The sequence below is a fragment of the Micropterus dolomieu genome, linkage group LG02 (assembly GCF_021292245.1).
Source record: "Micropterus dolomieu isolate WLL.071019.BEF.003 ecotype Adirondacks linkage group LG02, ASM2129224v1, whole genome shotgun sequence".
NCBI classification, from domain to species: domain Eukaryota; kingdom Metazoa; phylum Chordata; class Actinopteri; order Centrarchiformes; family Centrarchidae; genus Micropterus; species Micropterus dolomieu.
The window spans coordinates 26,428,704-26,445,935 of record NC_060151.1 but is presented as its reverse complement, the minus strand read 5'-3'; the positions used below and the strand labels follow the sequence as shown (position 1 = coordinate 26,445,935).

General features: G+C 39.9%; 2 protein-coding genes across 2 annotated transcripts; one reads left to right on the top strand and one right to left on the bottom strand.

Moving 5' to 3' along the window:
* Positions 1-2: 2 nt before the first annotated feature.
* Positions 3-10,060, bottom strand: tbc1d17 (TBC1 domain family, member 17). The gene is made up of 17 exons (XM_046041818.1): positions 9,942-10,060; positions 7,651-7,746; positions 7,477-7,554; positions 7,284-7,395; positions 7,012-7,195; positions 6,500-6,611; positions 5,965-6,135; positions 5,702-5,827; positions 4,719-4,822; positions 4,129-4,223; positions 3,905-4,021; positions 3,331-3,431; positions 2,717-2,816; positions 2,206-2,303; positions 1,757-1,873; positions 1,544-1,630; positions 3-871 (listed from the first exon to the last, which is right to left on the bottom strand). Exons 1-17 carry the CDS (start codon positions 9,966-9,968, stop codon positions 710-712), a joined length of 1,887 nt encoding a protein of 628 aa, XP_045897774.1. The 5' UTR covers positions 9,969-10,060; the 3' UTR covers positions 3-709.
* A 2,304-nt stretch (positions 10,061-12,364) lies between these two features.
* On the top strand, positions 12,365-17,097 carry akt1s1 (AKT1 substrate 1 (proline-rich)). The gene is made up of 6 exons (XM_046039095.1): positions 12,365-12,518; positions 13,061-13,835; positions 13,926-14,193; positions 14,280-14,363; positions 14,442-14,617; positions 15,829-17,097. The coding sequence occupies exons 2-6, from the start codon at positions 13,443-13,445 to the stop codon at positions 15,964-15,966; spliced, it is 1,059 nt and encodes a 352-aa protein (XP_045895051.1). The 5' UTR covers positions 12,365-12,518; positions 13,061-13,442; the 3' UTR covers positions 15,967-17,097.
* Positions 17,098-17,232: the final 135 nt, after the last annotated feature.

The window sequence follows — 17,232 nt, the reverse complement described above, 5'->3', positions numbered from 1 at the left end:
TGTTAAGATTCAACCATTTATTTGGTAATAATCAGCGGATAAGACATTATACAGATAATTACAAGGCTTAAGATACTACCGTGTCACTTGTGAAAACTATAAGGCATGCAAAAACTTTGCATAGGGCTGGAATGGCATCAAACAGTACTAACAAGGCGCTGCCAGTGAGTTTATCGTTATCTTCTTCCCTTTTTTAGGAACAGGGGCGAGGGGACGCTAGGGAAATCTAAACCAAACATAACGAAATGCACTGAGAGTAGACTATAACTCAAGTGACAAGCAGAGATGACTACAATTATTAAATAACTTGTGAAAAGAGGTAAAACAGCAGCATCAAAAGGAGGATGGAGAGTAGAAAGGATGGCAGTACTCTGCAGCAGAGACACAGGACATGTAAACAAGCGACAAGCCGTCGTGGAAAAGGAGGAAGACAACATACACAAATCAAAAAAACAGCACTGCAAGTTCGGCTATAGTGTTTCAACATCTTGACTTGTAACTTCCATGGGTACATTAAAAGAAAAAAGCCTCAACAACGCCCCCTACCTTTGACAAATAGAAACAACAGTCTTCACCAATCACTCTTCATACCTTCTCATTGGATCATATACAGTATATATATATATATATACTTATATATTTTTTTGTATATAGAAATATCCTCCATTAATTTCGTAGTTACTGTCAGTCCACCAGCTGACCTGCAGATTTAAGGATAGGTGGGACAGTGTGCTGTGTTACATGAAGCAGCTCCTGCCTGGGGTTGACTGATGAGGCGTTGTGTCTCGCTGGCCTGAGAGTCTGGGCTGTTCTCTTCAGAGCTGGAGGGGATGTAGAGACCCAGAACCTGCTGCACCCGGAGGGGAAGCTCCTGGGGAGGGCAGCGGAGGAAAGAAGAAAGTAATGAAGTGCTTCCATCACCTGAGAATCTGTATTCCATCCTTATTTGTGCTAATACAATTTCTGATAACAGTTTAGTTGTACTATGTGGAAAAAGTAGCAGATATTCCTGTCCCTGACTTTGTGTCTGAAATGCAGCTGATCCACTTATAGAACACTAGTGAGGTATATAATTAACGAGAGGTGTAAATCTTTAAAAAAAGATGCTCATGGATTTCAAAAATTACAACTGTCGGAGGATTTTTTTTATGATCAAAAACTTAAAAGCTGAAATCAACTCTTGGGTGGATTTTGATCTCTGCAGTAGCAAACTGATGGACAGAGCAAAACAAGATAAACAGCATATAATAAGAATTACAATAAATCAAAGACATTGAAATACGCATGATGGATTATTATTACTGTGGAGCACTAGTAAAAAAATATCAAAAATATGAAATATCAATTATAGCACACCTTGTACAAAGTTTTCCAAATACATTGTACAATGTTTAACAAATGAGTAAATACGAAAACAAAAAGTAACATTTGCATGCAAAAACTCAACTTTGCTCTCCATTATAACCACAACTGCAAGATCAAATCTGGACTGAGGCTCTCTGACTCAATGCTGGATCGAACTGGCCCAAGAAGCACCTCTCACCTTGGACTGAATGAACTGCAGGTAGATGGCCTCTGCTCCACTCAGAACATTCTGCAGGTCCAACTTCATCGTCAACTCGTTAATGTGCTGAAGAGAATTCAAAATGTGGAAAGAGGTTGACAGATGAAAGAGTGTGAAGTAATAGACAAAGTAGCTCAATTCCTCTCTCTCTCTCTCTCTCTCTCTCTAACACACACACACACACACACACACCTTCAGAATAGTATTAAAGTCGTGGTCGGAGCCAATCAGCTCGCCTCTCTGGGACTCCAGGATTGAACAAGCAATCAGAAGGTGGAAGTTGTCACATGGCAGACGAGACCAGAGGACCTTGGGAGGAGAAAAGGATGTTACAAAGCAGTACATGTTGTAAAATAATTTTGATAGATAAGATATAACATTATAATAGAGTGTGTTTTCAATAGTATGTTATCCAAACTTATACAGACCTGTTGCAGCTAAGTTTGAAATATCACAATAACATGTACTTCTTTTTAAAAAAAAAACAATACCTCAATAAATGCCAGTTTTAACATGAAGTGATGTTAATACCTCAATAGTGAGTCAACACCATCAAGGTATCAAGGAGTGAAGAGAGGCTGACTGTTGCACTTTAGCTGTTTAGGTATTACAGTATAAAAAGATTAATGAATATCACTCACCTCCCACATGATGAGGATGTCCTCGAAGGAAAACTCTCTCTTGAACCAGATGAGCAGCCAGCGGAAACAGAAGCAAAGAGAGCCACTGTCCTGAGAGTCTGACGGATGAAAGAAACATGTTTTATTTCAATTTAGTGAACTTAACAGAAGAATGAGCTCCTTGTAAATGAGTAATATCAACAGTTACATCTTAAGCACATTTTATACACCCTGTGTCCTGGAAATTCATGAATTTCAGTTCATCACTTCCTTTATTTAGCATTTATGCTCATGCTTATCCATAGCAAAATGGTGTGCACCCCATGTGCAGATAAATGTGTATACTTTCATACATAATATTGAATACATTCTAATGGATAACCTAGAGGTTGCATTATGTATTAAAAGCTTCTCATCTGCTTTATTCTTGTTTCTGCCCTACTTTTTGTTGCATTATTTTAATAACTTGTGTGCCCAGTTTTGCCTCTGGACTTCTCGGTGTATTTAAATTGATGAGTATTAGCTGACTAACCCAGAAAGTCACACAGCTCCGGGTCCAGAGCCTTAAGCAGGATACTGAGCTGAAGGAGCTGCTGCTTCATGGCCTCCTGAGACTCTTCAAAGTTCTGGTGCTGTAGAGGGAAAGAGGTAAGACTTGTTAAGTCACTCAGTAACCTCAAGTCCATTGCTTTCCACATGGAAACTTGAACACACTAAATTTATTCAACTTTAAAAAAGAATTTGCTATTTAAATGACCTATTCAGTTTGAAATTTTAACAAAGACCAAACTGAAAGACATCAAAACCACAATAAAACTGCTGCAAATGTAATCGTGTGAGCTTATTGTTTTAATTTAAATCAGAACTGCTGATGAAGCATTAAGTCACCACACAGGAATCATTTAACTCACAACACTAAGCAGCAACAATAAGGTTTGGATTTAAGCTTTGAGTGAAACTTGCTGTTTGTGTTGCTGCTGAGCTCGTCAGAACTGCATTCTGTTCCTATCCAGAGTAACACATCTGAGCAGCCTCTGATGCTTCTAATCAAGTACAGGAACAACCAAAACTAATCTAGCTTTGACTCAAAATCTAAAGGTCACAGGTTTGTGACTGATCCTGAGGAAGAGAGACATTTCTACTGACCACCAGCTCCATGAAGCCTGTCAGACACCAGAAGGACTCCACCTCGTTCTGGGTGACGAACAGGAGGGGAGAAAGGAGATCACTCATCCCCTGGACATAACCTGTACAGATGGAAATGACAATGTCAGGGTGACAGAATGATCCTTAGAAACTCAGATCGTTTAAAACATCCCTTTAATCTAAACTGTAATGTGTTAAAGTTAAGAGTTTCACTACAGGTAATGAAAAATGTCTCCTGATGTAAATACATTTAAATTTACTTCTACTTATTGTGTGGTGATGGAGCAGTGGATAAGACACATCCACCAATGTGTCCCTGAGCAAGACACTTAACCCCTAGTTGCTCCAGAGGCGTGCGACCTCTGACATACAGCAATTGTAAGTTGCTTTGAATAAAAGAGTCAGCTAAATGAATGAATGTAATATAAATGTGTTTGTAAAGCATTGTGGGTGGATAACCTGCTTATTCTCAAAAGATAAGATGAGAAAAAAAGAGCTGTCATTGGGATTTTTAAAAGATTATTAAGATTATTAAAAGGGAGTTCAGTGTTTTTTTAAGTGCGGCTGCACATACCAAGATCAAAGTTGTACATGCAGTATGTCATCAGCACATCATGAAGCAGAGTCAGTCCTGGATTGTCGTTCCCAGAGAAGAATGTATTTTGTCTGTCTGTCCTGTTGACGTCTCTCTCTGTCACAACAGAACAAAGACGGTTCAACTTCAGCATCTATTTCAGCTCACAGGCAGCTGACTGATACAATGAACAGATCTCCTGTTTGACAGATTGCAGCACTGACCTATCAGGCTTCTGTATCCTCTGAGGAGAGAGTTCCTCATCTCCTGCTCTTCGCTGACGGACTTCCACTGCACCTTCATTCTAAAGTACTCATCCCTGCAGACACAGAAAGAGGTTAAAGTGGCCGCATACCTTATAAGGACAGTTTGATTTTTTGGGAAATACTTTTATTTGCTTTAATGCTGGGAGTTAAATGAGAAGCTTGATACAACTCTCATATTTGTACATTAAATATGCTACAGCCAGCAGCCAGTTGGCTTAGCTTAGCTTAGCACAAACACTGCAGATTGCCTGGCTCCATCCACAAACACCTCAAAAGCCTGCTGTTGAACATGTTATAGTTTGTTTATTTATGGGAGGTTTGAGCGGGACTATTACTTGGCTTTCAACCTCATGCTGACAACAAGAACCAAGGAATGTAAGCTAAGCGGCGACTGGAAGCTTCTTATCTACCATACAGACATGAGTGTATTGATCTTCTCATCTAACTCTGGGTAAAAAAACAAGTAAGAGCATTTACTAAAATGTTAAACTATTCCTTCAACCATCAAAAAGAAGTAGGAGGGCATTCGCAGAGATAAAAACACTGACGTTTTGACCCGCAGAATGTCCTCTCTTTCCTTGGCGGTGCTGTTCCACGGATAAAAGCCCAAGAGGAACTTCCATATCTCCTTCCTCAGGGATGGTGTGATGCCCTGCAATGGTCAAGAATGCTATGAAAACATGCACATCTGGGTACATAATAAGGGGGCTTTCACACCCGAAAGTCTGCATCAAGGTCCGAACCAAAGTTCATGTTTTGACACATTTGGATACATTCGGTTAGTTTTGGTTTGGTTTCACACTGCAATTCTGCGACCACACTGAAGGACTTCACATGACAGACCTGCATCCTGTCGTCATCATCTCTGTGGGCTGCGTCTCCCTGTACTTGACATTGATTGGTTTATTAAACAGTTCAATGGGTGTCTTTGACAAGAATGAATGAATAAAAAATGAACATCCATATTTGCCACTATATTATTATTATGGTATTACTACCAGCAGCACCAACTATATTCGCAATTAAACGTCCTCGTTGTGTGAACATTATAATGTCGATAGCAAGCAATCCTTCTGCACCTCCACCAAAGATGTATGTGGCAGTGTGCTTCTATAGAGGCCGTGTGTTTGAAAAGATGATCTCTCACGGGAGATTTATAATCATGTCCTTATTTCAATGCATTTATCCGTGCATTTGTTTGTTTCCGGTTTGCACGTCAACTGCCAAACTTCCTGTAAATAGTCTGAAAGTCCGAACCATCCAAAAAATGCTTTCACACCAGAAACGAACCGAACCATGGTTCAGTTCGATCCGGACCGAGCCTACCTCTTTTGGTCGGACCAAATTTCATCTGTTTGGTCCGGACTGTGGCCCGGGGGAGGTTTCACAACTGCAATTTTGATTCAGACCAAACTGAAAAGTCCGAAAGTCCGGACCAAACGAGGTAGGTGTGTAAGCCCCCTAAGAAAGGTAAACAAGGTGTGTCTTCCAGATAGGACATACAGTGTTTTTATTGTATTCACAGTCTTACCCCTCTGAACACAAGCTCTTTGATCCTCTCTGGGTTCTTCACCCGACCCTCTGGGTCCAGAAACTCCTCCCATTTGTCAAGAGGTTTACCTCTGGTTACGTCTGGTCTGGGACCAAGCTCTAACCCCTTAATGGAAAGATACAAACAAACATTAACACCTGATTTATGATTCTCATGCCTCTTAACATTATAACAAGCTGTCATCTCTATGCATTAGACACGCCTGTAGGCTCTGAATTGTTCTTTTTGTTTCCTTCTCTTACACAGTTGATGAGTTCGAAGCCGGGCTCTTCATCAGACTGGGGTGGCAAGCTAGGATCCTGAGGATTACGCGAGTAGACCTGTGAATCTGGAGGTCGTAGTGCCGCCTTGAAGAAATTGGTGACTTTGGAGAATCCACCAAATGTAGTGGCATATGGGTCATGGATAAATCTCTGTTCAGGCAGAATAACAAACAAGAGCAGACTTTTTTATACTCTGAGTGAGAATGGCAACAATCTTCTCGTCAATCAATCTCGTTTATCTGCTCCCACTGAGAGACATTTCAGTCACGTGTTTCACGCTTCACATTATTGAGTGGCTAAAGATTTGAGTGTGAGTGGAGGTTAGAGGTGAGAACTTCAGAGGCTGTAAGTTTTTAATCCAAAACAGAGTACGGGGTGAAGTGTGACTTGAGGACTCACCGGTATTAAACAACAAGCTGTTAATAAAGCTTTTCTGATCTATGTGCTCTAATGCAGCTTCACATTATCAGGGTATCTGTTTTCTCTCTTGTAATAACAAATAAAAACAAATTACCGAAACCAGATCCGAGCCTCCGTCATCAAGCAGATGCAGCTTATCGAAGGACTGAGAGAGAGCACCTGAGTCATGAGGGTAGGCAAGAAAGAGCCGCCCATCAACCGGTGACCTGATGATAACAACAGAAACCATGTGATGTTTATCTCCACTCATGTGATTTGTCAATAAAAACAGCTCTGTCTGAAACTCTGTCATGACATGAAGTCTAACACACTTACAGTAACAACAAGACAAACTGCTGATAGAATCAGGATCTGGTTAAAAAACCGTTGTAAATAATTACCATATATAGATTGTATCTATGTAGAAAGTTAATTGTATATCAATATCAATCGTATATAGTGTGTATACAGTGTATATATATTTATGCATCTACGTTGAATGTTACTGATTCTACATTACTGCATCTGTTCTTTTACATTCCTCTGGGCTGCTATGTCAGCCTAAATTTCCTCTACGGGGGAATAATAAAGTTATACCTTATCTTATCCTAGGATGAGGACACTTACTGGTCCAGGATGATGTAACGACTCAGGGCCCTAAGCAGCTCCCTGGTTCCTCCTCGGTGGAAGTGCAGAGGAGGCAGTGGGTGTCCCCCTCTACTAGTCAGCACCAGGAAGTTTCTACCCAAGGAGAACCGAGCCCTCCGAAGAGAGTATAACTCTGAGAGTGGCAGAGAGAACGACCACTGACCTGCAGGCAAAACAAGAAGATATTTAGTTTCACACATTCCTGTCTTAACGTAACTGTTTTCCCAAAGTTACAGAAGTGTAAACTGCACCTGAATCTCTGACTGGGACATGTTCTCGATCTTTCTTCACTGTGCTGATTACTGCCCAGTCTGGCTCATAACCTGGGTCAAAATTTGTATCCTCCTCCCCTCCTTCTCCATCCTAATTGGTAAGAAGTGAGTTGATGGGAATTATATTTGAGATAGAAATAAATACTCATATTTAGATGAGATGATTACCAACCTTTTTGGTGTAGAGTACAGCAGGGGCACTGCGACCCTCATCCTCCAGTGGGCTCCACTCTAAAGCTGGCAACCCGGCCTGAAACAAATGCATGGTTTATAATCCCAATGTATTTTTTATTTTTTTTTATTATTTGCTCATCTCAACATTATTGCGCCTCACAAATTTGCTTACCCGCTCCACAATGCGGATGAACCCCGGGATGGTTGTGTCCTGGTTACTCCTCTTGGCATTTGTGTGGAGGTACACCCCCTCCTTCTCAAAGATCAGCTGAGGAGAAAGAAAATAAGAAATGCAAATGTTGGCAAAAAATTAAAAAAATGAAATAAAGGGGCGGCTCACTTCAGGTTGTGCCAGATTCCAGTCATTGGAACATGCTTGGTAACTGTATGGTAATGGGTTATTGACATTTTCATCAGCTAGTAATAATTACTTTTGCAAGTCATATTTGGGCAGGGGATAACACACATGCCTTTGGTGTGAGAGACATGGGTTTAATTTCCATTGTGACATATCCACCAATGATCAAGACACATGCCGCATTCCAGACCGGTCAGAACTGGGAAATTTCCAAGTTGAAATAACTGACTTCCAACCTCAAAGCTTTTCAGTTGCATGGTGGTGCATGACGCCAAATATAAACAATAAACATGGCTGACCGTGACAAACCTATGTTTCTTTGGCACGTTTATGCACAGTTAAAACCTCAGCAGTGCACTTGGTGTTAATTAAAAGGATTGCCATTTTATTGAAAACAAGTGATACATATATGTTGCTCGTTAACTGTGTAGCCTTCTGGCTACATCAGTTGGTAATCCTCAAAAGTCATGTTTTCACATTTCTGGGCATTTTTGACATTTTCCTGAGCAACGTTCGGGTAGAGAAGATGACTTTCAGAGATTGTTTACTGTAACTAGCTCCCTATAACACTGACAAAATATTTCTACATCAATTTACATGCAGAACTATTTGATACTAGTATGTATTATTTTAATTTAATACTTAACTTTGGCATTTAGTGTATGGTTTACCGTTTACAATGTGTGCTTCCATGGGAGCTGCCATTGTTGTGTGATGTCATTCAGCTGCTACTCGTTAAGTCGGGGTACATATTTTTTGTCCGAGTTCACAAGTAGGAAATCCGACTTCAAGTGGCGTTCCACTGTACTTTTCTATTTGGAGATTGAGAATTTCCCGTTTCCGAGTTGCCTGAAATGCAGCATTAACCTCTAGTTGCTCCAGAGGCATGCAACCTCTGACATATAAAGCAATTGTAAGTTGTGTTGGATAAAAGCCTCAGCTAAATTACTAATTATTATTATATTTTTATTATAATATATTTATATTCTAGGCTTCAATATAAAACCAACTATTTATGTTATAGTCTCTTTTTTTCTTTTTATAATGCTATTATTATGCATTTTAATGTCTGTTTTATTGCTTCATTTATTTCTTTTAACCTATCCTTTTATTGCTTATTTATATGCACTTGTTTAAAAGCTGCTAAGTTCAATGGTTTGGTCTAAACTGCATTTCGTAATGTATTTCAGAAATCAGGGCAACTGAGTCAGTGAACTCTTTTAAATCCCTTCTTAAAATCTACTTTTATGGGAGAGCCTTTCCTGATTGTAGTTTGATTTTATTTATTTATTTTCCTTTTAAACTGTATTTTCATTTCTTAAGTTTATTCCTTCTTTTACAGTGTATCTTTTTATATTTGTTTGATGTGTTTTATTGTCTTTGCTCTCGTCAAAGTCTTTGCGCTTTTAAAAGTGCTCTATAAATAAAGATATTTATTATTATTTATATACAATGACAATCAAGTATCTATTTTTCTTCCATTAAAGTAAAAACATTAGTGAAAATGCCCTGTTTAATTTCCCACAGATGAGATCTTCAAAAACTATATATTTTGGGATTGATTCTGGCCAGACTGACTCTGGCTTGTGTTTGAATGATTGTTTTACTTTATCTAAAATTAAATTAGGTCACCTTAACATCACTGCATGAACTGTAACACAACTGGTTATAACAAAATAATACACCTAGGCCTAAAGTGCCTCATCAAATAAGTTAGCTAGTTAATGACAGAAGCACATCACATGATCTCTGTCAGGTCAGTCGGTGAAGGCGAACCAGCCATACAGGGAAACTTGTTTAGACTTTGCTATGATGGTCTAGTATCGACTGAGTTTTCTGGCAAGTTTATAAGTAGTTGTGGTTGTAGATACACAACACAGTCCGACATCTTATATCCAACCAGATGACAACATGTAGCTAACAGTGTAACTTGCAGCTGTATTTTATCAAACGTTTTATTGAGAGCCGATAGCTAGCTTGACGTGTTAACATCCGCTAACACTGAGTACTTTCACTCAAAATGTCACAGTCGACAGGAGGGAAATTGTCATCATACACAATTATAAAAACGGTCATTAAAATATTGTATAAAAACCTGTGAATACCTTGTAATCCTCCGCGTTTTGCTCCATTCTTCCGTCACCTCTGTCTCGTCTTCGTTTTTCCAAAATAAACGTTACGTCATACTTCCTGCTTACAAATGGGACACGCCCCCCAAAGTGACATCACGACAGAGAGGAGGGCCAATCAAAACATGAAAGCCCGTATTATGATAATAAACGACAGACAAATGTATGTCGTTATGTTCGTTTCTGGTAGATTTTGTTTGCTTTATACAGTCTATGTTTACGCCACTTGCATTTATTTAGAAAGTATTGACCGGAAATGGACACACGCTATTTGCTATGATGTCTAACTTGACTTTTGACGTTAGTTTTAATAGTAATTTAGTTAATTATTGTGACCATTAGACAGCAGTAAACACTTGCGATACTTCAGAACATGGTATGTAGACCTCTGGTTTCTACTTCTACTCTACTCCACTATATTTTACAACTATTATACTTTTTACTGCACAACATTACAGCTTTAATTACTTTGCAGATTTAGATTAATAATACAAAATATAATCAACTAATGCATTATGGTGTATTATTACAATTTAATCTACACCACACTAAAATAATATAAACCAGCCGCACTGTTACCAGCTGCAGCATTAAAGTGAGGTACACATTAATGCATCACTAATCCACTTATATAAATTTTATAGCAGGTGCTAGTACTTTTACTAAGCAGTCATAACAAAACAATGATTTCTACACTTCCAGATTAATTTTTTGGCTTTGACAGGACTGGATGAGTTTTCTATAAAGGTGATAGTGAAAAAAGAGAGCGTCTCTTTCTTTTATGGACTGGTTAAGTAATAAAACCACAGCAATGCCTGCTTTAGATGATAATGGTATTATGGTACAAAAGTGGACCCATTGCAGTGGTGGACAAATTCAGAGCCTCAACTAATTATTTTCATTATGGAATAATCTGCTGGTTATTTTCTCCATTAATCCAAGTAAAAAAGAAAAGAAGCAAATCTTCACATTTGTGAGGGTGAACCATGAATTGTTTTTACATGAAAAATGTGTTAAACTATCGAAGTTGTTGCCCGTTAATTTCAATGTCAATCTAATAATTATGTCAGCTGTACTAAAATGTTGGGTAGTATAATTTATAATAAATTCAGTTTTATTATAAATTAAGCTACCCTACATATGAAGTGTTTTGTGTGTAACTACTAATTGAAGCTTTCAGATAAATGTAGTGAAATATAAAGTACAATATCTTCCTCTGGAGGAGAAGTAGAAAGTACTGGAAGAAAATACTCAAATAAAGTAAAAGTACCTCCAATTTGTACAGTACTTGTTTGATGTTGACCAAATTCAACACATCGGCCACATTTACGTGCTACTAAAATGAAATTCAACTCGTAAGTTCCTGTAATGAATGAGATGTAAACATGCCAAAGATCTGGATCTCTTTGTCAATCTGAATGTTTTTTCTATTTCTTTTAATGATTATTTTATGATTTACTCTGCTTAATCTGTGTTAATGTATTTTTAATATACCACATTTTATTGTCTCCATGTAAATGTTTTATGTCTCTTATTTAGTCAGTTTATTCTACATTATGGAGGTTTTATAATTGTAATGAATGTTTTCCTTACAGTTTGTAGAGTTTTACAAAAACTTTAAAAATAAAACAATCTTGCATCTTGCAGTAGTTATTGCAGGGATGTTTATTTGAATAACTTGAATGTTTTATTTGATAAAAAAGTGTACATGATTCACATAAATCCTAATAACATTAGTACTAACTAACACGACTCTGAATACTATTTTTCATACTTATACATATTTCTTCCCACTTTATAAATCTGACAGCTGCAGTGTTTAGGTTTTGTTTTGTTTTGAAAAACAAAGTGACTTGGGCTGAAGGTGAGGAGGGGTAGGTGGGTTGTGCACGAGACCAAGGCGAGCACGAGCCCCCACCACGAGCTTGGTCACGTATATAACGTGCGTTCGATTGGAAGTCAGTAAACAGGTGACGCCAGAGCTGCGTCAAGTTAGCCAGCGTGCACTAAAATATAACCGGATGAGGGTCACGTCATTATCCTTCAAATTAAAATAATTTTGTCACATGAGAAATTGAGTGCAGATTACGATTCCTTGCGGCTTGATTGTCACATAAACACGGATATCGGTTCTAGGAAGTTGGGAGCTAAATAGGAATTTCTATACACAGATTGTGTTCCGGGTGAATACTCCATAATATTATATAAATAACAGACCTATTGTATATTACGCAATGTTTTGTCAGTGCCACCTGAGAGGAGAACAAAACACATTTGATTGAATGTCATTTCGGACACAAAACAACGCTTAATTTATAATGAATTACCACACATTCCTGTACATCTACGCCCTCGTGCCTGTGCAAGACAAAACACGGCCTTTATTTTGACATTCTTAACCGGAAAAGCCGTTATTAGTCCTTGCTAGCTTGCTGCTGATGTAGAGCCTAGCTAGGGGAGAGAAACCGTTGGAGAAGGCAGAATACATGAGAAAAAAGAAGTAAATTTAGGATTGATAAACACCTGGAAACGTGGCAGAAAGAAACTGAACAGGTAGGTGAACCGCTTCCCTCGTTTAATTGATTTATACCCGCGGGTCTCGGGCATGCTAAAGCCAGAAAAATGGAGGTGAAATGTGGGTCCATCATGAGGAGGTTGCACACAACACATAAACAAGATCAACAACAACAGCTGCTGCTGCAGCGACAGCAACAGTAGGACAGTAGAATAGCCCGTAGCATGCAGTTTAAAACGAGAAAGAAACGATTGCAAAGATGGCAGTAAAAGGGGCCAATAGAGAGCAGGGTTATAACAAAGCTACAGGAGCTAACGTTACAGTAGCTACAGTGGTTAGCATAGGTCCAGCAGCACAGGGAGGTGTTCAGGGCTGCGACAATCAGAGGACAGATTAGTTTGAACAGGTTATTTTTATTTGTTTATCTGCACGTACTTAAATGTGCAATCACGTTCAATTCAAAAATCTTTCTCTAGACAGGAAAGAAGAAGCAAACATTTACAGTGAGTGACATGTCTTGCCAGTTTTTAGATAATAAAGTTTTTGTTATGTTTTTAATAAATGTAATACTTTTTTCCAGGTATCACCAGCAACTTGGCAACAACTCTTCTCTCCCCTGGCTCTCCAGTGTTCAAGGACACCGCCCTTCATATCATATAAAGTCACCCAGTGCCTCTCTACCTGATTATATTTCCCCCATCTTCACCAGTGCAAAAACTAATCGTACACCAGCAGGACGTAAGAAACATTAGTAAAGTGATTTTTCTGCATTTTTGAGCAAATTCAGGTACACCCCAGCTACCAAAGTTACCTGTCAATACTGTATTAAGTTCTTCTGCTCCCAAAATCAACCATTAACCAAGCTTTTAATTAGTCTGAACTCTTCATCATTTATCAGCAGTACTCAGTTATCTCATCAGTAAGTCCATCTAAGAAAGCTGTAAACAGTACTTAGCACCATTATGGCCTCCATCACCCAGTCATCTGAGCCCGAGATCCCAGACAACCACAAAGAGAGCTGGCTGGCGCTGCTTTCTGCTGCGGAAACTTATTGCCAAAAGTCTGGCTTTGATCTGGCCATACTTACAGCTTGTAAGAAGTTCCGGTCGTCGGCTGGAGACGGAGATGGGAGGAAGAAACGGGAGAGCGGCAGTGCCTTTCCTAACGAGTGTGATTTCTCCTATAATGTATGGGGTCAAGGGTTTCTGGCAGAGTCTGCTCGCCGCTACATGGACGACATTGGTGTGCTGCACTCCACGACCATGCTAACAGCCCAAAAGCACACACGCCAGTCAGGGCGAGAGGGAGGAACCAAACTGGTGGTGGACTTGACCTCGGACCCCGGACACAGGGGGGTGAGTGGCCTGCATGTGTTGCATAAAGCACTCTGATACTCATTCAAAATGTTCACATCCATTATATGGTACTTTTTGTTGTTGTTCCAGAGCTTTACAGGCGACGGCGTGGTGGGCGGTGTCAGTCCCAATGGCAGACTGTATTCCCAAAGCTACCCGTCAATCTACAGCTCAGGAGCCATGACTGGGCAGGGCGACGGGCAGAACGGTAACGGAGAGAGGGAGCGGGAGAAGAGTGTGCAGGAGGCCGAGCGGGGGAGACAGAGGTCTGGGATTGTGGACTTGGAAGAAGAGTGTGAGGATGAGGAAGAGGAGGAGGAAATGGATGAGAGGAGACCCTATGGGAATGAAAGTGCTGGTGAGGAGTGACTCAGTTAATCTGATCAGTTAATCTGTATTTTTTAAATGCTTCGATTCTGAGGATTTATTGTCACTTGGCTTCAGGTGTCTTCTCCATGGATGAAGACTCTCTGTCTCGTGACTGCGAGCCGTTCTTTGAGTCCGACGGGGAGGAGGAGAGCACTGATGGTAAGAGTTTGGTATGCTGACTGGAAGTAGTCACATGTGCACAGATGTACATTAGTTACAGTTTTCTACCTGTAATAGGCTCTTTGAGTGAGGACGCTCCTCCGCCGTCACGCGGCATGGCTGTGGGTCAGGCTGCGTTCTCGGCCCGTCACGCCCACCCCATGGCTTTGGCCCGCTCGCTGCCGGTATCTGTGCCTGTGTGGGGCTGCAGAGGAAGCAGGGGTGGTCAAGGAGACGGCAACAGTGGAGAACGGGTGAGAACTGCTGGTTTGCACGCAGAGATTAAAATGTCTTTTGGCTTGTATCACACAGCGAGATTAGTGGTTAAGCCAGCTATCTTGATCTTAACTCAAATTTTCTGAAAGCACGGAGCTGGTTTACTTTAAACAGAGGCAGATCAGATTTTGTTTCTTTAGGCTTTTTCCCAAATATTATTTGTGCTATTCCCCGCAGCCCTCGCAGCAGAAACGGACAGCTTTACTTTGAACTGTTTAAGTGTAACGCACTTCATGTTCACGTGTCATTTCACCATAGAAAATAAATTGATTATCCATTGGGATTCATCTTTTTATTGTCTCACCATTGACTTAACATTTAGAAGATGCTCAGCGTGTTTAAAAGGCCAGACTAAGTTGAACATGCTTCATGACACAGGCCCCTGGTACACCAATATGAGCACTGCTCAAGGCTACTGCTTGGTTAGTAGTCATTCAATAATGTGTGCTGTGTAACTAACTTACGTACTGAAATAAGAATGAATCAAAAAATAGGTTACACAATAGGTGCCAGCTACATAATACATTTTTTCTAAATCAAAATACATATACAAAATATAGAAACATGCAGTAGATTTGGTCTAATAAAAAATGTATTTAAAAACAATTGAAATGTGTCGCCCTCATGATAAGAGTAGCTAAATGTCATTCCATCAAGTATACTCATTAACTTAAGAATATATAACCAGTTTTCATCAGCCAGATGTAAACTTAACAGCAGAGATCCTGACAGTTAGAAGAAATAAATAAAGATACAATGAAAGAATTGATATTTAAACGAGCTGTTGCTTTTAGTGTTTATGTTTTTTGGTGTCAGTTGATCCTGACATATTTCATACTGTCTGAAGGCTGAAACAAAGAAACTATTCATTTCTCAGTATTCTGATGCACCAGCTAATGGCCACAGTGGCTCCATCAGTTCATATGACTGTAAAAGTGCGTGTGACATTTGTGTAAGATTGTGCTGGGCAAATATTGTAACAAGTAACATTTGAGAATGTCAAACACCATTTTCTGGGGAATGGAAGAAAAACAATGTACTAGACTTTAGCATAAAAAGAGATAGTGAGAGAAAGTTTCTCCTTTCAACCACCTCATATATAAAGCTGCTTGGATGGAAACCCTGCCAGCTGTCGTGTATTCCCTCCTGTGCCGTGTCAACATACAGTCCCTGTGTGTTTGCCTTTCAGGTGGGCTGCGCTGACCTGGAGCACATCGCTGCCAGTATGAAGGCCCTGCTGGCACCTGGAGCCACTGACGGGACAGAAATGTTTGGGGCCCTGCCTCGGCCCCGTCTCAACACAGGGGATTTCTCCCTCAAGCATTGAGAGAGAGCGAGACGAGTGGAGAGAAAGAGAAAGGAGATAGAGGGAGAGAATCAGCGAGATGAAGAAAAGTCATGACGGGAGGGACCTGGATTGGCTGGCAGATGTGACATACATGTATGTGAAACGGTGTAAACGCTAGTACCTCCCATTTATTTCTCACTAACCAAAATTAACAGCACATGCTTCGAGGAGTAACTGACAAAAAGAAATGTTGTTATGAACACTAATAACATTTTCAACACTATACCCCACCCCCAACTACACATCCTACAACACTACATTAGGACCTCAAGATGTGTGTTGTGACCCAGTGCACTGACCAACAAAGACACTAAAACAGGGTGTATAGTGGTGTAACGACATAGCCAATTGTTAATTGTTCCAAACTTATTGTGCTGATTCAGGTTTTGGGATGTTTCCTTTCATAAAATTACCTGTGAAGTGAGGAGAACTCGGGGAACAGCCATCTCTACCCAGTTGACCGTTGGCTCCAGTGCTGCCATGCTAATGCTCTAGCAGACTGCATTAGCGTTACAGTGCTATGTTACCGTAAAAGATATATGACGAAGTGCAGCAGACACTCTCTTCTGAAACATGATATGAAATTAGCTTAAAGGAGTAGTTTCACATTTCTTTGCGAGAGTTACATGAGAAAAACGCCAACATCTCTTGTGTCTCTTTGTAAAGTTTGGAGCTACAGCTGGGAGACGGTTAGCTTAGCTTAGCATAAAGACTGGAAGCAAAGAAGAAAAGGAAAACTTTCTGCAGTTTAAAGAATACGCCTACCAACATGGCCCTGCTGTCAGTCTTAGCATGAAGCACAAGAGCCAGTGATCCCCCCAGACAACAATCAGAGAAATGGTTGACTTACCACAAAGCTTTTCAAAATGTGAGCAGAGGACACCAGCACCTCCTCATTACATGCCTATTTGTACTTTTACTTTTGCCAATGAATGACTGATGATGATTGTAAATCAATACTTAGGGGATGGTGAGTTGTTTTGTGGGTTTTTTTTTTTTTTGAGCGAGAGAGACAGAGAGAGAGAAAGATTTAAAAAACAACACAAATAAATGTGTAATGTTCTGTTAAGTACTTCTACGTTTCAAATAAAGGAGCAACACCAAGAAAAACAGATTATTTTTATGTGTGTGAGGATGCAATATTATGAATGGCCTCAAGAGGGCCTTAGCACTCCACTATACAAGTGAAGAAAATGAATATCTGATTTCTTCTCAACCCTGAAATGCAGTATCGCACACAAATAA